This window comes from Elaeis guineensis, chromosome 4, assembly GCF_000442705.2.
Source record: "Elaeis guineensis isolate ETL-2024a chromosome 4, EG11, whole genome shotgun sequence".
In the NCBI taxonomy this organism is placed as follows: domain Eukaryota; kingdom Viridiplantae; phylum Streptophyta; class Magnoliopsida; order Arecales; family Arecaceae; genus Elaeis; species Elaeis guineensis.
Genome location: NC_025996.2, coordinates 68,315,905 through 68,336,422, shown reverse-complemented (window position 1 = coordinate 68,336,422; position 20,518 = coordinate 68,315,905). Strand labels below are relative to the sequence as shown.

The 20,518-nt window shown below is 38.3% G+C and overlaps 1 protein-coding gene across 1 annotated transcript in view; it reads right to left on the bottom strand.

Moving 5' to 3' along the window:
* Window positions 1–2,036: 2,036 nt before the first annotated feature.
* The window catches only part of LOC105034976 (rhodanese-like domain-containing protein 8, chloroplastic), a 51,859-nt gene continuing 33,377 nt past the window's right edge, over window positions 2,037–20,518 (bottom strand). The window contains 3 exon segments of the mRNA XM_010910344.4: window positions 2,037–2,463; window positions 2,589–2,861; window positions 2,974–3,077. Of these exon segments, the coding sequence (XP_010908646.2) occupies window positions 2,319–2,463; window positions 2,589–2,861; window positions 2,974–3,077 (522 nt within the window). The 3' untranslated portion in view covers window positions 2,037–2,318.

The following is a 20,518-nucleotide window of genomic DNA, read 5'->3' as shown; positions in this document are numbered from 1 at the left end:
CAGCAGATCCGCGCCCCCTGGCAGATCACAATAACCACCATGATCCTGTTCCACTTCTTGTAGCGGATTCCGCGCGGCTCCATCACCCCCTGCGGCGGACCCATTACTCTCTGACAGGCTGTGTCAACGGCCACGATTCTGCTCCGCTCCCTGCGGCAGGTGCTGCACGATCCCACTACTCGCTGGCAACTAGCGGCAACGGACGCCGCTCCACTACCTGCAACAGGCCCTACGTGGCGGGCTATGACGATAGCCACGGGTCTACCCCACTATCTTTCGCAATCAATTCTCCTGACCATGGGCGGCCCACTACCAGACGGTTACGAACGTCGCCATCAATCCGTTGCCTCCTCCGCCTATAAAAGGGGGACCCAGATACGTTATTCTTTAAGTTCATTTTCCTTATCTCAAAACTCTGCTAAATTCTCCGTTCGAGCACTCCATTCTTGTTGAGGCAGAGAACTGACTTGAGCGTCGGAAGGTCTTGCCGGAGCAACCCCACCTCCGGTTTAGACTTCCCTTGCAGGTCCCGACGACGACCGCGGCTTCCCCGACTCCAGCTTCTCCGACGCAAACGGATTTTTGCACTAAAGAACAAGTTTCCCTAAACCACTCAACTTTAAACTTTAAATACCATCAGCAAGTTCACGGCAAGCCATAGTTGCCTAAGTCGAGTGCATGCATGTGTCTATGGTACAAGGCCCAAAGGCCTATGAATCAATTAGGAGTCAGCTAGATGGGCAAAGAAATAAATGCAACTTTAATTGACATTACTTCTCGTAATAGGAGACTAAATGTTTTAAAAACAGGTATAAAAGCTTTAATGGTTGAAATTTTCCAACCAAAAATTAGAAAAATTTGTTGAAAATAGTTTAAAACTAAATCTCCGTAGCAATTACAACTTATTTATCCAAGATGGGAAGCAAAGGAGCGTAAAAGGCCAAGTAAAGAGCTAATATGACTTATTCCCCTAAAAGAGCAATCTCGATAGAATTGAGTTTACTGGTACAAAAGCGATTTATAGGTGGACATAGTGTGTCGTTATTGTAGGATCCATTAATGTTTGTAAATTTGATGGAACAAAGTTAAATTCCTAGCAATCACTTCTGCAATAAGTGGTAATAATGGAAAGCATTTCTTAGACACCATTAGCAACAGATTTCCTGGTAGGAGAGAAATTTATTATTTATAGGAGGAAATATGGAACATATTTCTTGGACCTAGGGTGGCAAAACTCTTGCCTTCCTACTTAATCCACAATAGATCAGTTCATAACACAAGATTTGAACACAATACTGGTTTTTCAAATTAGTGCACCAGATGGAAGTTTTTCCTAAATACATTATCATACTTTTACCGAGCAATGGCAACTAAAATGTTAATCCTCTACTACGAAGAAATTCACAAAGTTTGAAAGGCATTCACAAATGATAAAACATTTTTAAAATCACCTTTTTCAGTCTGATATCAACCTACTATAACCTATGTAAATGTTAAATTACATGTCTGAACTGGACATCGAACACATACATCTATACCCGAAAGCTGAACATGACACAAGATGAACTTCACCTGGACATTTATGATTACTATATGGTAAGTGCATCTTACACACCAAGTCCAGATGAACTTAATAATAAAAATTTCTCGGTCAAAGACTTCGTAACACCTACCAAACTGCACAGTCACACTACATTAAAGAATTCATCAAGAGCAATTACTCCAAAAGGATCTTCATCGATCCAGGATCAATGGTCAACATTTTCTTGCTCAAGTCTCTCAAAAAGATCTGTTCTCTATAGAAAAACTTGAACATGAGAATGTCATTATCCAAGTGGTCAACCAAGCTAGAAAACCTGTGATGGGATTGAACAAGGATCCAATCCATATGGCGGGATTCCTCGTACCGGATTCTAAATGATTAATGCAAATATCTCATATTAGGCATTGTTGGAAAGACCTTGATTCCACAAGAATAAAGTGCTGCCTTCCGTACTCCAATATAAGATAGGGTATAAGGTGAATCAACACAATAGTAATAATGAACTCAAAACAATTAACTTTTTAAGAGGTAAACACTGAATAACTGAACAATTAAAAAGATTAGGGACCAAAACAACTGCACTGACAAGTTCACAGTTTTAGGACTTCCTAGGATACACTATAATATATGTGTCTCTGTCATAATAAACTGTATACCACCATGACTCACTATTTGAATCCCGCCAAGATGTGTCAAAATAATGACCAACTCTCAAGAGCATGACATGATTTTCAAAGGCATCATAAAGAAAACAAGAAATAAAGATCGAGTTAGGCTATGACTTTTGCAATTCCACATCACGATATATATGCCACTTCTGGTATCTCTGGCGCCCAGATAATACCGGCCTTAATCGAGGAGCACATGCGCAGGTGGAACAGCAGCATCCTCTCAACTCCCTCACACAAGAGCTACAAGACCTGAAAACAGACAGTAGACAACAATGAAAGCCAATTCCAATCTTCACTTAGAACAGCTTCTTATTATATATTTTGAATCGATGTAATTTTGTGAGGAAACATGAAAAATAGTCATATAAACTTACAGAAATAGCCGATTGCAATCAAGATTCGCACAATTTCGATGCCTAAGTTCAGGCAATTGTGATACACATATATAGCATCTTGCAAATGTACTCCTTTCATATGCTAGTTGTGGTCTTCCATTGGCAGTGGCCCCAGGCTTGTAGATAGAAGGTGGTAAGGAAAGGCGGGAGTCAAAAACAAACAAATTCCCCAGCCATTCAGCAGGACCTTCACTCTTGAGATAATTGGAAACGCCCCCACTTAAGGTATACAAATTTTGGAAACCCTTTTGTCTAGCATGAATGAGTTTGAAAAGTCAATAAAAATGCAAACTGTTTAGCATGGCTATTATCAAAACGAATGCAAGGTGACAACTGCAAAATAAGCAACTGATTAACTAGGTACCTAAGAATTGTAGAATATATGTCACATCGTATGCCACCTGTACAGTACATTAGTATATCTGTTTGCTTTCTGTCAACTCCAGCCAAAGGATCTGAATCGGCAGCCTGGTTTGATGAGAATATGGAGCATATGCTCATACCAAATTATCAAAGATGTTAAAGTGAAAAAGAAAAATAAAGGATCAAAAACAAAGATAAAGGATTACAAGATATTAACAGGCCCAAAGAACTGCATTAACATGGTTTCATTCACTAAGGTTTAAGATTTCGAAAGGTAGTAAAACGTTGAATGACTCACTATGACTAACAACCAAGGTCTTCTATGCCAGTACCACAGGACTGGTAGGCGTGCAATGTGCCACATCATTCCGTGCTGTGCAATGTCATTTTAGCTGATATGGCATCCTAAAACTGCATTGGTATTTATTTCATAACAATCCTTGACAATAATAGAACGTAATCACATTAACAAAACACATCACATCACTTAAATTATACGAGTCATGCTTAGGCACCAATATGAGCCCTTCACTCCTCTTCAGCCTACTCGATCAGTTCAAAAGCAAGCAAGAAAGAAAGGGAGTTCATCAGTTTTGGCTCAGTATCAAGCAGTACCAAGTTCCATCAACTCATGTAAAAATGAAACAGGTCAAAATAGGCTGGCATTGCTTGATATCAAGCAGCATGATGGTACCCGGCCCTGACCCAGTTCCGGGTCTAGGTACCGGTCCAGCATGGATTGGTACATGCAACTATTTAATTAAACTCACACAAGCAATAAGGTTGTGTAACACAACTCAGATCCAGCTAAAGACAATGCTAACAACCATGACAGCAAGGATCCACACATACAAAGTTACCATCAAAAGGCAACCTGTTTGTTTTTAACTGGAGACTGAGAATTATTACTGATTGGATGAAAGCTTTGGAAAAGACCACAATAATATCACATCACTGTTCTCACTGAAGGCAGATTTTGATTCCTCTCAGTAGTCATAGCTCTTTAGAGGCAGGTTTTGATTCCTCTCAGAAGTCAGAGCTGACAATGTTAAGGCAACGAAGCGATGCTTTCAGCTTAACACCAACTTAGGTTGACCCATTGAGTTATATTCTCAGCCTCAGGTTCAATTGGAAGGGAATTTAAATCAAATTTAAACAGAATTCAAAGTGTCCTGAGTTGGTGAAGGTCACCGGTGCCTTCAATGCTAAAAGACTGAGAATGACAGAGGATGGTATCTTAGATTGTCTCATCCAGAGCAAAAATTCTGAATATCATACAAACAGAAAGATATGGAGATGGAAATACAACGCATGTTCTGTCAAACTTCTTTTCTTTAGAGAGAGAGAAAGAGAGAGAGAACATCGGACTCGCATGTTCAGTTCACCTTACATCACGAAGTCCAAGCTTTTGCATGGACAGCAGCCCTTGGTAGAATGCAGAATTCTGAACTATGTTCATTTTAAAAAGAAGGGCATGTTAAAAGGGCTTAGCCAAGTACATGCTTGCTTTACATGGAGAAAAGAGTGTGACTTATGCCTGTTGTTTGAACATTAAATCAGTTGGGATCCTTGGACCCTGTTGCTTAGGTCTTGGATAATACAGAACCAGTTAGATGATAATCATACATGCCACTTGTTACAAAATTCTGAATGGGAAAAAAGTTTTAACATGAAGACACTCATCATGGTCAACCTCCTTACGCAACATATTAGTTATCTTGCGATTTGTATGTCATGCTTCTTGATAAGGAGCCTATTTTAACGTTCATGAGCTATGTAAACAGACTGGTGCTCTTTTTCTTCCTTCTTGTCCATTCTATTATATCTTTGTTTTGGTGCATCCTTACATCGATTCTCTCTTCTATCCCTCTTTAGCATACAGCTATTGTTGAACAGATCTTCATTTTGTTGTAAATTACTCGGTCAGAGGTTAAAGTATTATCACATATACTCCAGTCCCAATAAGAAGCTGAAGTAATACACAAATAGAACCATTCTAGTTTTGCGCTCAGCCTGCAAGACATGCTTAACAAACTTCTTCACCCCTCATATGCCTACTGTATATTCCTCATTATCAAGTGAAACATGTGGCTTGAACATTCTTTGTGAATGCATAGAATATAATATTGATGTGCATGAATTCATAAATTAATATTCAAATATAATGAAAACATTTTTCTTTTGCACATACTTTTACACAAAAAGATGCAACTTCTTCTAAAGATTAAAATAAGAACAAAAATGTTTATAATATATAAATATCAACCCGATTTAGGGTAATCATCAATATCCATGTATTCTCGCAAGTAGCATTAAAATCAATAATGGCAAATGTTACATCATATATAATAGTTGGAAGTAGGTTCTCCAATATCAAGAGAACTAGAAGATTAATAGCAATAGATGGGTTGATCTTGTTGTGGGGTCTTACCACCTTAGCCAATATCTTCGGAACTTATGCTCAGGAGCTCTCGAGTCAACAAGAATATCGATATGAGCCCTGACTCTCGACCTCATCAAGAGGCCGAGTTCATCATCAAGAGGCCGATCTCATCAGCAGGCGGACAGCTGAGCTCATCATAAGTCCAACCTCAACATCGTCTAGACACGTAGCAGCAGATTGTTATCTGAGTTAAATATTCTCTTAGATTACATCAGTCCATGACCAACCTACCTCTCCAATATTATTTGCTAATCGGCTTAATCCGAAACTGCTAGTAAGCAGAATGCTCACCTCGGTTTACTCCGATCTCCTTCATCTTACTTCGGTTTTATGCCGACCTGATTATCGATACCAAAGACATGATGTCCAGTTCAGATAATTGCTGATGTCAGCTATCCCACATCGGTCTGTTACCGACGTGCCACCACGTCTACGGATGGTTATCTGACAGTTGTTATCCAGCTCAGCCGTAACTATCTTCCATCTCATTTGCCATGTGGGCAGCTGTCCTACGATCTCTGCATAACTGGCTATTCTGTTACAATAAACTAACGGCGTAACAGATCTCCAACAGATCTCTAACAGCCTAACAAACTTTTCTTAAGATCTAAGCAAGCTTCATCTATAAAAAGGGGACAAGATGCTCTCCGAAAGATAAGCCCAAGCTAAGTCTGAACTCATAGAGACAAAACTCTACTAAAATTCTCATTGAGAAACCAGAGTTCTCTCCACTTAGAGTTTATTCTACTTCTCTCCATTCACAAACTCTCACTTCTTGCTTTCTACTTCTCCATTTTCACTATCTATTCCTAAGGTCCCGACTAACTTAAGCATCAGAGGATCCTAAACCGGAGGGCATCCCATAGTTTTGGGACTTCTTTTGCAGGTTTTACTCGCGGTTCACATCGATTCAACTCTCAGAGCTCGGTTCATTGCTGAGCTCACCTCTAGAGCCTTGCAGCAATAGATTGACGCTAGAGGAAGGGCTTTTGCCCAAAAACTTTGTAAAAAATTGATGAATCTGAGAGCACGAAACAACTCTATCCTTCACCATCTTCTTTGGGAGGCGTGCCAGAAGCAGTTTTACCTCTACTTCAATGTACTACAGAGTAGCAATTAGAGGCAATTCCTCAAAAAACTCTGTCTCAACGCAATCAGCAACCAATCCATCACAATCTGCCTACTACTGGGATCATCAACATAATGTCAAACCTTGGTGGAGATTGGAGGTTAGATAAAAGTTCTTCCCTGAAAAGGCAATGCACTGACAATGAGCCTTCAGTAAAATTTTCTTCAATATCTCAATTCTTATCCACAAGAGATCAAATCTCTACAATTAAGTTGAACTATCTTTTGTCCGAATGAGGTTATGAAGTCTAATCAAACAAGGACAAGAAAGTCTGTCCAAACGAGATATCTATTTGAGGAAACTCGAGTTCCGATTTGAGATTTTAAGACAATATACCCTTAAAAAAGATGAAACATCTCAAGATGAAACTCATCTGATATATGGTAGACCCAATCTGCCCATGACGACATCGGATAGAAGTATTTTTTAAACCTCTATTACATTCAATTTATTAAGATTGGTTTGTTCTTAATCAATCGATCTAATTCTTAAAGTCATATTATTTTTTGAAGTTTACTTATTATATTAAGCTACATCGACTTCATGATTGACCCAATCGAGGTCAGATAATATTCATGTTATAAGAGAACGACATTTTTAATCTCACATTAGTTGTGAGTTAAGAGGAAGCATGGCTAATATAGATTGAAACTTTCTCTCTCTCCGTAAAAGGTAAAATCGTGAAGCTCCAAATGACCAAGGCTTACTGAAGCCTAAAGTCCATTGAAGCCCAAAGATGATCATGAGCCAAAACGGACAATACCTCATGTACATGGGAGCAGAGTTAACCCAATCATCCGAGCCATCTAACTTCTTGACCGCAATAGTTCATTATAAATATAATTATCTAAGTCCTATATGGGACAGTTAAACCCAGATCGGGCCAATATATGTATATATATATATGTGTGTGTGTGTGCGTGTATTAAAAAAAATCCTCAACAAGATCTGAGGTCGCCTCGATAAGATTCGAGCTGGAAGAAACTGATCTTGACAGGATCCGAGGTCATCCAAAAAACATCTACAGGATTCAAAGTTATCCCTGATAGGATCCGAAGTGGAGGAAGCCAACCTTGACACTATCCATGGTCACCTAAAAACCCTCAACAAGATTCGAAGTAGAAGTCATCGGTAAATACACATTAGCAATCTATACTAAAAACTTATCTGAAGGGATACAGTGATTCACCTGAGGAACCAAACAGAAGAGATTGGCCGATCTCATCAGAATGCCAATCTCGTCAGGAGGCCGACCTCATAAAAGGCCGATCTCATCAGAAGGCCTTATCAGAAGGGGACTGATCTCATCAAGAGGATCAAAAATCTGATCTTCGGATCGAGATAAATCTCGATAGGATAAAAAATTTGATCTCTGAATCGGTTTAATATCCCAAATGGGCCAAGTCTCCCTGAGGATCAAAAACCTCGATCTTCGGATCGAGATAAGTCCTGATAGGACCAAAAATCCAATCTCCAAATCGATTTAAAGCCCCGAATAGGCCAAGTCCCTCTGAGGACCAAAATATCGATCTTTGGATCAAGCTGAAGCTCCAAAAAGACCAAGATGAAAAGTCAATCTCTGGATCGAGCTGAAGTTTCGAAAGGATTAAGATAAAAAGCCGCTCTAAATCGAGCTTAAGTCCCAAGGATCGCTATACCCGTATCGATACCCGTACCGACATTGGGTCGATATGGTACAATATCGATACCGTACCGTGCCGACACATGGTACGCTTCGACGTACCGATTCGATATCGATACAAATTTTTTTTGTTGTTTTATTTCATTTTTTTAATCTTCAAGTTATTAATTCATAATTATAACCCCAAAAATATATTATATTGCATATTATTGACATATTTGGGTTCAATTTTTGAATTCGATAGTGGTACAGAAATTTTTGATCCAAAATTTTAAATATATATTTGTTTACATTATATTACAACTCTATTATCCTAAAATTTTAAAAAAAAATATAAATGTGCATTAAAATGTATCTAAACTTTTAAACTATAAAGCACAAAGAATGATAATACTAACCTCAAGATCTGCTCTATATCTAATTTCTCGTCGAGTGTCTGTGATGCTCGTAGATATCTGGATCATCGACATAGTCTGAAGAAACATCAGTCCATCTCTCTAACCCAGAAGTACTGTACTCCTGAATATTCATCTCATAAGGCATTCTCTCTGGATTTTAAGACATCTTAGATCCCTCACTCAAACTCTGACTCTGAGAAGTATCCTTCGGATGATAATATGTCTGTGGAGGAGTCCATCCAATATGTCGGTAGCAAAATCTAATCTGTAAGATGCTCCAAGCTGTATAGGATAGTAACCACTAGAAAATGATGCCTCGGATGCACCATATCTATATGAATCATAAGATGGCTGTGGGTAATAGTATCCATAATGCAAGGATGATCCAGATACATCCATGGATCCTACTCCATGTGCAAGATCGTCTGCAGCTGCATCGTATGTTGGACGATCTCTAGGAGTCCGTTGTCTATATGAAATCGACTCCCCACGATCTCTACCGACTCGTCCACCATGATCCCTATCTTGTATGACATGTGTAAACTGAAACTCATCGGTGAATCGAATATCACCCTGCAGTCATATCTCATAAGCAGTGGTCTCCTATCCTCCAATTCCTCTCTGATCATCAAATCCATGACTACTACTAGTACCATCATTACTTTCTTTGATCTCTGAATCTGAGCCAGATAACTCTTGTACTTTCGAGAGTGGTGCATGTGCAACTATCTTTCCTTTTCCTCCCCTTGTGCCCCTCTGTGACTCAGTTTTTTATGATTGGGAGGATGGATGTCTTGTTATTGACCGATCTCGTCTAAACATTTCTCGCTCAAATCTCTGCGAGGATGTATCGGACATCAAGTCATATGATGAATGAGTCCTCTGTGTCTCTTCAGGCTGTGACTGATCAGTTAGAACTTTATGTGAAATATTTTTTCCTACCCATTACCTTGGATCCACTCTGATCTCCCTAACTACCACACTGGGTGGTCGTAGAGGGGACTCTGGCTCATCAAGTTTTGACTCCTGCTACTGACCTGCAAGCCATTCGATGATCGGATCGTCATCTTCGTCAGCATAATCATCTAGTATCAGATCAGTGTACTTCAGTTGTATTTCTTCTTGAATGTATTTTAGCCTCAATCTCAGATTATAATGAACATATACAAGATCATTGAGGTACTTTTGTGTCAGACGATTTTTCTGTTTGCTGTAGATAAGGGCAAAAATCGACCAATTGCGTTCAGCCACTAGCAGAGACCGTTTGGAAAAAGAATGCGGACAGCCACATCTCTCAAATATTCTGCGGACATTCCATAATGAATCCACCATTCAGTTGCAAAAACAAAATTATATATCAAATTTTATGATATTATCAAGCATATGAAGTCAATCTATGCTGCTCATTATTGATATGTAATTTACCTAGATTTACTTTTTTTTGCTTACGACAGCTGATGGGATTCCAAAGCTATCTGATCTCTCTCTAAACTATTTTGTCTATAAAAAATATATTTATTAAATTTATAAATATATCGTTGAGTACAAATCAAATTCAGTTGAATAACCATATCTATTTTAAACTACCTCTTACAAGCACAAGGATACAATTTCTAGATAGGGCACTATCTTATATATCACGTTATGAAGAGTAGCAAGAAGCTCGTTATCCATATCAATCCCAAAAATGGTATACTAAAATCTCGAATTCAAATAGTAAGCTACTAATAAATTTTATAATTGATTAAGTACACTTTTACAAGTATAAGAAAAAAAATATTTTAAAGTATTCTTGAATCCGTGCTTACCGATTAGATGCAAACCTCTACCCATCTGATAGTCCCAATGGCACTCAATGATGTTAATGAATTTTTGAGCATGTTTCGGATCATTCTCACTGATCTGTTTCTTTGCCCTCTCCATCATGTAATATAAGAAGCCTATCTGGGGATATCTTTCACTATCCACAGCATGAAGCACCTCATATAATGACTTAATAGCCTTCACCGTCTTCTCAGCCCGTTGTCAGAATGACTAACTCGTCATCAAGTTCTTCACATGACTTCCATCAGTACCGGCCCTCGCATATCTGCTCTTCTGCCACTCGACACTGACAAACATCTGACATAAAGCTGCTTTCTTCTAAAGAAGACTATCAAGAGTTGTGTAGTTGGTAGCAAATCATGTGACATCCAATCTCAAGATCTTTCTCCCAGTATACGTCCGCATCAATGAAAGGACCCATATGTGATTGTAGATGAATCTAGTAATAGTCTGGACAATCTCCACTACCTGCTGCACCCTACGAATCTTTTTAGTATCCATCAATATAAGATCAATGCAATGCGCAGCGCATGGGGTCCAGTATATCTGTGGTTGCCGCTCCATTAGCAACTCTCTGGTAGCCTTATATTGTGGCCCATTATCTGTGATAACTTGCACGACATACTGCTCACCTACTGAATCAATCATCTCCTCCATCAGATCAAGGATATATGCGGCATCGTGCATCTTATCTGAAGCATAAATTGATTTAAGAAAAATATTTTTCTATCGCAGTATGTCAAAAAATTAATGATGCTCTGTCTAATAGGATCTGTACAACCATCACACATCACTGTCAATCCGTATGTGGACCATTTATTCTTGTAAGAAGTAATCCATCTTTGCAGATCCTTCTTGTTACTGTCAAAAAACTGACCAAAGATGTTCTTAGATCCTGACAGATCTACACCTTGACCGGCAGCCTCTATGGCTGAAATGGCAGATCGATAGTAAGGATTGTCTGCTGTATTTGCTGGAATATGGCTGAAATAAAATCATAATCTAATAGCTCGCCACGTATCCTTCTTCTTATCTTTTTTCACCATAGTGTCAATCTTTTGCTGATTTGAATCCTTGCTACGAAAAGCATATGGAATCAAATCATGGATGGTGGCTCCTGTTGGAATATCTCTGAAGGACCCCCTCCTACTACCAAAAGCTTCCAACAAAGATAATATACTATGCCTGCTTCCTCTATCACCGGGCTCTCTGACTGAAGTAGTCCTCCTGAACTTGGATTCTCTCCCACCGATCGCTGATCCAGATCTCGATTCGTAGCATGATGGTCCAAATTGCTCTCTACACCTGACCATCTTCTCTTGCCAGTACTGATCATCTAAGCTCGTCTGAATGGCAGCCTCCATCTATACCTCCTCATCATCTAGAACGGAAGTCTCCTCTGACTCTCTAGAGTGATAGGAAGATGGCTCTGCAGCTCGACGGTCCACCTCCGCTCTCTTCTGCTTTGTCATTTCCTTCGCTGCTTTTGAATCAGCAAAGTGCTTCTTTGTTAACTATCGGACCTCCTGTGGGCATTTCTGACACATGGACACATCAGGATAACCACCAGTCAGATGCTGCTTCTACCTAATCATCCCTCCTCTTTTGAACTGTGTTGCACCATTTACATTTTCAATGATGCCGAATCGAAAGCATCTTGCCATGATCCCAACCAATATCACGCTTTGAATCTTTCTTCTTACTCATCTTTGCAACTATAACAAAATACGATAGTTTAATAATTATTAAAAAATATTATATATAAATTTAAAAAAATTTCAATAATAATTTTAAAACTCATAAATTCAAAAATATATTATATGCTTCAAATAATATTTCTAAATTAGCTAAAATATAGTACTAATTTTATATTTTTTTTATTTGATTATAATTTTTTATTTTTTAAATAATTATAAAAATATTTTTTAATTTTAAAAATTTTAAAAAAATTGAAGTTAGATTCAAGTAGCTTGAATCATTCTAAACATGATTCTGAATCTCTGATTTTATATCTTTTTTGAATTTATTTTTTAATAATTTTTTAATAAATAAATATATATATATTTAAAAATATATAATTAATAAAAATCAATGATTTTAGTATCATTATGTAGATCTTTCAAAGATCTATCACATATGATCAAATCATACCAAAATCATAAAATTTTGGCATGATTTTTCTTTATTTTCTTACTTCTTCATTCTTATCCTTTTTTTAGCCACAAAAATATAAAAAATAAAATATTTACTAAAAAAATAATACATTACTTTACTCCTGATCGAAAATCATCATCTCCTCAAAGAAGTATTGCAATTTGATGGAATTTTTTCTCTTCTTTCTAATTTTTTCGAAGCTTTCGATCGTTCGTATCGTCGAAAGCCTGAGAGCACCTCTTGAGAGGTCTGAGAGAGCCGCTCAGCTTTCAATGAGAAAAGAAAGCCTGGCTACCACTAATTGACAGCTCAGGTCCCACCACAACACCCACACCCCCTACCTCCATGTGGTCTGTCAGTACGATTCGGTTCAATACCAAATCATGCCAGACCGAGCCATACCGTTTCAACACCAAATCGTGCCGGATCGAGCCATACCGCCCGATTTTGGGCGGTATGGCTCCAAACTGTGCCAAACCACCCAATGCAGTGCGATTCGGAGGATTTTTCAGAAAAAAAGTCCGAATCGAATCGACTGACCATCGGTCCGATTTGGTACACCCCGTACTGCGTGGTTCGGTCCGATACAGCATTTCATGTTAAGTTCGAAAAGGACTAAGATGAAAAGCCGATCTCCGGATCGAGTTTAAGTTCAAAAAGGACCAACATGAAAAATCGATCTCCGGATCGAGCTTAAGTCTCAAAAGGATCAAGATAAAAAATCAATTTTCAAATCGAGCTTAAGTCCCGAAAGGACCAAGATCAAAAGTGAGATATTCGATCTCCAGATTGGATCTCATCAAAAAATGTTGAACCTTATAAAATATCAACTTAACAAGTTTCGGCTTAAATTTTCAGATAATATGCCCTTAAAAGGGAAGAAAATAAGGCACCAAAGATTGAAATCCTATCAGATATACAGGAGATCCAACCCGCCCACTCCGAGCTCTAGTGGAAGGATGCAGTAGTTCACTTGAACCAAACAGCACAGATTCGCCGCATCGGATAAGTGGAGGATTTTATTCATAAACTACTTTCATCCAAAGTGATCTCTTCGGACTTAGAAGCGGGGGACAAGTATTGTGGGGTTTTATCACCTCAACAGCCAATGTCCTCGGGACTTATGCTCAGGAGCTCTCAAGTCGGTAAGAATATCGATATGAGCTCTGACTCTCAATCTCATCAGGAGGTTGAGCTCATCAAAAAGCTGTCCTCATCAGGAGGTTGAAATCATTAGAAAGCTAACCTCATCAGGAGATCAAGATCATCAGAAGGCCAACCTTAGCAAGAAGCCAAGCTCATCAAGAGGCCGACTTTATCAGCAGACTGACAGCTGAGCTCATCATAAGTCCAACCTCAACATCATCTGGACACATGGCAGCAGATTGTTATCTAAGTTAAATATTCTCTCAGATTACATCGGCCCATGACTGACCTACCTCTCTAGTATTATCTGCTAATCAGCTTAATCCAGAACTGCTAGTAAGCGGAATGCTCACCTCGGTTTACTCCGATCTCCTTCATCTTACTTCGGTTTTATGCCGACCTGATTATCTACATCAAAGGCATGATGCCCAGTTCAGATAATTACTGATGTCAGCTATCCCACATCGATCTGTTACCGACGTGCCACCATGTTTCCGGATGATTATCTGACAGTTGTCATCCTGCTCAGTCGTAACTGTCTTCCATCTCATTTGCCACGTGGGCAACCGTCCCACAATCTCTGCACAGCTAGCCATTTGTTACAACAACCTAACGGCCTAATAGATCTCCAACGGCCTAATAGATCTCCATCGGCCTAACAGCCTAATAGATCTCTAATGGTCTAACAAATTTTTCTTAAGGCCCAAGCAAACTCCCTCTATAAAAGTAAAATAAGGTGCTCTCTAAAAGGTAAGTCCAAGCTAAGTTTAAACTCACAGAGACAAAATTCTGCTAAAATTCTCATTGAGAAACCAGAGTTCTCTCCACTTAGAGTTCATGCTACTTCTCTCCATTCACAAACTCTCACTTCTTGATTTCTACTTCTTCATTTTTCACTACCTGTTCTCAAGGCCTCAGCTGACTTAAGCGTCAGAGGGTCCTAAACCGGAGGGCACCCCATGATTTTGGGACTTCTTTTGCAGGTTTTGCTCGCAGTTTACGTCGGCTCAACATCTCCAGCTCAATTCATTACCAACCTCACCTCCGAAGCCTTGCAGCAACAAATCTCTTTTCTATTTTTCTTTTCAAGCAATGGATGGGTTGATCTCTTTTTTTTTTCTTTTTATATTAGTCTCCAATGGGCATAAACAATAATAGTAAAATGGCCTTATGTAAGGTTTAAGATCCCACTGGAACAAGACAATGCCATTGGTACCATACCTTTCCAACAAGAAATGTGGATCAAGATAGGAGATGGGACACCGATCCTATGTTGGCCTAGGACATCCCACCCATATCACCCAAAACCAGCCAGCTCTAGATGATATCAAGGCCAATTTGGCCAATACCAACCACCAGGTGATTTGAACATGAGAAAGAGGCAGTAGGGCTGCTACAGGTGGGGACCAAGAAAAAGAGGGAGACAAAGGGAGAGGGAGAGAGAACAAAAAAGCAAGGAAGAGGAGAAAGGAGAGGGAAAGGATGGCAGATCCAGGGTACCTTTACAATAGTCCAGACTCCTTGATAGCAGAAATTTTTGATCTTTTACAGCATCTAATAAGGCTTTATCCAGCCCCCAGCCTTTTTCTTTTTTTTTTTCAACCACTGTGGAAAAAAAAAAGAGAAATATAGAGAAATCAGACCAACTCTTTCTTTTTGGTATGAAATTCAGATGAGTTTGACATTATTTCAGTTAAACACATGATTGTTATAGATATTACGATCAATAAGCAGTAGCCAATGTTTTACACTTATTAACTTCTCAATTTGATTTGCACCATAGGTGTTGGTACTTGTACCGCCACCATGCCCCCATTACTGACTTCAAAACACATCAATATTCATCAAAAACTCAATTAGCAAAAAAGATAAAAATTTTTAAAAAACAAAAAATTGCTGTCCTGCTATGGTATTGGGACACCTGACCATCCTAGTATGGTAATGGGATGCAAGATCATCCCAAGAATCAAGACAACTGTATCCTAGTAAGTAGTAATATCCATCTGTCCTGATCTGAGAAAACTGGTACAAGACTTGGTACTAGTTCTTTGAACCTTGCCATAACCTCTTGCACCAGGCTATGCATTTCAAAGGCTAGGAGGTCCCTAAGATGTGTTTTCTTCAACCCCAACCATATTGAGCCGATAAGACTCACCCATGCTATAACCAAGCAGGAATCCATGCTAGTTTATCAACAATAGGTTCCATGACACTTCTACAATAGACCACCATGCATCCATAGACCTCTGTACTTGACTCTTTGTGCTTGTTGGCAGAGACTAAAATGTAGCTCTATAAGCCTATAAAAACAATTTTTTATGGTCATTAAAGCTTGTTTTTGCTTCCTTTGTAGTCTAAGAGTCTATCCTTGAATTTTGAAGGTCAAACCTCCTGACATAACACATTTAGAAAAGAAAAAAATCATCATTGTACAATGGGTTAAAGCATGGAAGTAGTCATTCCATTTCTTGGGAAGAATCAAGCTATTGTTTTTACATGTAGGTCATAGTCTATGAAATAATTGTGGTGGTAAAACAGCCAAAACAAAAGCATAAGGACAAATTAACTCTAATATATTATACCTTCTACTGAAGGATTACATTTGGACTTCTGAAGGAGAAATTTACAAACAAATGTACAACCAATCATTACTGCATAAGTTAAGATATACAATGAAAGGGAAGACAAACATAAATTCAACATGACAAGCATGGAGATAGTGAGCAAGCTGTACAACTAATTTCTAAAGCATCAAGTTCAAATACATACATACATACAAAACAAAAGTGTAAGGACAAATTAACTCTAATATATTATACTTCTACTGAAGGATTACATTCGGACTTCTGAAGGAGAAATTTATAAATTGCACAACCAATCCTTACTGCATAAATTAAGATATACAATGAAAGGGAAAACTAACATAAATTCAGCATTACAAATAATGGAGATAGTAAGCAAGCTGTACGAGTTCAAATACATACATACATACATACATATATACATATATATACAATGAAAGGGAAGACACATAAATTTCAGCATGACAAACACAGAGATAGTGAGCAAGCTGTACGAGTTCAAATACATACATACATACATATATATACATATATATCCACATATATATATACATGTATGTATACGCACGCGCACGCACGCACGCACGCATACATATATATGTATATATATATATATATATGTATGTATATATATATATATATATATATATATATATGGATATATATGTATATATGTATGTATGTATGTATATGTATGTATGCATGTATGCATGCATGCTAAATAAAGCTCTGGAGTAACAGCAATAAAAATAAAAGGGATTTATTCATCAGTATGACTCAAAAATCCCTCACTGTGCATTAATTTTTCAGAAAGTTGGGAGCCAATATATTCATCTCCAAAGTTCAGAAATTTGTTTGTATACCTTTCTCGTCATGTACTGCTTTAACTTTTCCATTTTAAGTTTAGATTAGCTGGCCAACAATTTATCGAATGACTATTTTATCCTTTAGTATTTAAAAATCCTAAAGACAATACCTGAAATTTCATATCAATGGTATAGATGTAGTTTTATATTCTTGATAGATAAATATGCAGTGAAGCACCTTGTGAAGGGTATAGTGCAACAACCCCTAAAGGGATTTAAGAATAGAACCAAGGATTGCGAAACCCTCCTAAACAGTCTGGTTTGGGGCATACCAAGCCATGCCGTGGCAGACCGAGATGGTTCTATTAGTCGAAATGATAAACTGGGGAAGGAGGGGGAGAGGGAGAACAAGAGGAAAAGAGAGAAGGGAGGAGGGAAGGAGAAGGAGAGGGAGAGGGGGCCGCCGGAGGCTGCCAAAGGGCTGCTGGAGGCCTGCCGCGTGGTGTTGCCAACTTCATCCAGAATCGGCAAAATAAAAAAATGAAACAGTGGGCAAAGCCCTTGTTTCGATTGGGAGGAGGGTGGTGGATCCCCTCCTCCAACTCTCAATCAGGTGCAGCAAGCCTTCGACAGCCTCGACGGCCCTCCAGCAACCTCCAAATGCCCTCTCTCCCTCTCCTTTCCTCCCCTCTGTCTCTCTTTTCCTCTCTCCCATTCTCCCTCCACCCTCTCTGCTATGTCATGCAGGTCCAGTATAGAACAACACGAGGGGGCATACCAAACCATGCTACCAGCCAACCGAATCGGGCCCTAATACCAGCATAGAAAACCTTGAATAGAACAATATGGTGCTCTTCTTTTCTTTGCAGATGGCATTCAATGTTGCATGTACTTGGGTATGAATATCAGGTGCAAAGATGAACCTTAGTGTCAGAGACTTGGATTGTTCAAATCTTTAAGAATTTCTACTTATGGTCCATTAGTGACAGACCGGTACCCATCAAGTGTTAAGAAGAGGAACTTTGCAATAAACTAAAGGATACAGTCCATATAACAAAAATGTCATCTAAAGGATACATGCAAGATTAGGTTTTGAAAGGGCATACTAAATTTTGAGAAGGCACAAGCATCTAGGTTGGAGTCAAGTTCATGGCCCTAATTATGAATGACATGTAGATGTCTACAAGAGGCACAAACATTCTACATGAGACTAATTGTGAGTACATGTGTGGTAGTTTGCATTTACTTGACAGAAGTCTTGGAGTATTCCATGATTTTTAAAGTTTTAACCCTAAAACCCATATCTTGAAACCACTAAAACCATAAATAGTTGAAACAAATGACAAATATAAATCATTAGACTTAAAAAATCACTTTAGAAAAACTAAAATACCAAAGCAAATAAAGCATAAAAAAATGAATTTGCATGTACTGGTACCCAACCAACATAGTCCAACATACCATGCGTCGATATAGGATTGTACTGATAATACATAAAACCAAGTACTTGGTTGGTATGATGCCTCATATCAGTATTGCCAACCTTGTATTTGAAAGAGAAGTAATAATGAACCAAGAGAAAAGGTTGCTTGAGGAAACACATTGAAAGGTTTCCTTTCCATTTCCAGGAATAAGATGTGTTAGGTGTCTTTTCTTATGAGGGTAAAGACTTAGGTGGAGAATAGAGAATAAATGAGTTTGTCTCAATTTTATCCTTTTTAATTCTTCGATCATGGGACAAACATAGGACTATGATTGATCAACTTCAACACAAATATACTCTTTGCTGGTTCCTTGGAACAGTTTAATATTACAAGTTTCATTACCATAACCAAACAAGAAAAAAATTTCTATTCTTGACAACCCCAAAATGGGTCATATCTCCTCCCATACTTGACATGCCAACAAAATTGGATCACAAATCCTATTTATTGGAGTTATAATTTGCATAACTCACACTCACCCAAGTCAAGGTGCATCACAATCATGCTTTATAAGAAAACATTCAACTTTTCTATTGCCTCCTAGAAGTATATCAAGCATAACATTGTTAGAAAAGAAGATTGATATGCACAGCAGAAGGAATATATGAAATTAATTTTTAATTAAATACGCGAGATCTCATCTTTAAACAACCCGAATCCCTCATAGTTGTTAAGACCAAGATTAACAATAGAAAGTGAGATCAAATCATCACCTTTGCATGGGTAGATTTATACCACAATCTGATGATCGTGGATATCTTCACAGTCCTTTTAAAATCGCACAAGCGTCCGATCTCTACAGGTATCCATACAAGGCTCTGATCTGATCAAGAGTGTCACATCTCATCGAGGTGCTAGATCCCTTGCAGAGATTCTTCTTCTGATGGCGGATTTTTTTTCTCCTATTGCTGAAAATCCTTCTTAAGGATTTCAGCCTTTTCACTTCACAGATCGCGCTTCGCATAGGAACAGATCAAGAACCTTTCCTCAACCTTTCTTGATTTTCTTCTCAAGAAAATCTGGCAGTCCCTTTCTCACTTTTCTTTCTAATATGCACCCACCCTCAGGTGTGAAAACAATTTTCATGTTAGAGTAGAGGTGGGGTGTGACATGGGGCATCCAAGAACTTGGGTGTGAGATATGGAGGGACATGAGAAGTGGGGTGTGAAACAAGATGAGGCAAGTTGTATCTCTTGGGCGTAAGATCTTATCTCTTATGCATGAGATCTTATCTCTTACCAGAGGCGTAAGATATCTTGATCCCTCTTATATAATTGTGAACTTATTCATATTAAATTCTTAGATATTAGATGTATGCCCTAGAAGCCAATCAGGCCGATAATATATATTTATTCTGAGACAATTTTGTATGAATTTTTCATTATTAATGAAATTAGATTTTTAATTCCATTCATGTGTATGTGCCATGAATTGTCAAAGAAATTAATAAGATAATGACACATTCTCAAAAATTAAAAATTTGAGGTATATGTTATTAGTGATTAATTTCTAAATACTCCCAATCAATAGATCATCATAGAAATGATGATTGATCTGAAGAGATTGATACACAGGTCGCTTTCCTTTTTGTAATACCCCATACAGATCTTAAAGCAAGCAGCAAAAAAAAAAATTAAGCCAGCACGTGCAGACACGTACTGGGAAGCCTGGAATTAATGTGGAAAAGGGAAGAACATGCGGAAGGAACCCCTAAAGAGTTCTCTTCCTTTTCTGATTCAGAGTCCAAAAAACACTAGGAATTAAAGCTCCAATCAAATTCAAATTCATCCCTACTAGAGGTCTATTTAAGGGCCTCGATCTCCTTGGTTTTTCCTCACCAAAAATTTCTTGTCGTTTGCCGCCCTTTTCCCCATTTTTCTTCTTGGATTATCAGTGATTGAACTCATTGTGGCCATCAAAAGATCAAACCAATCTCTG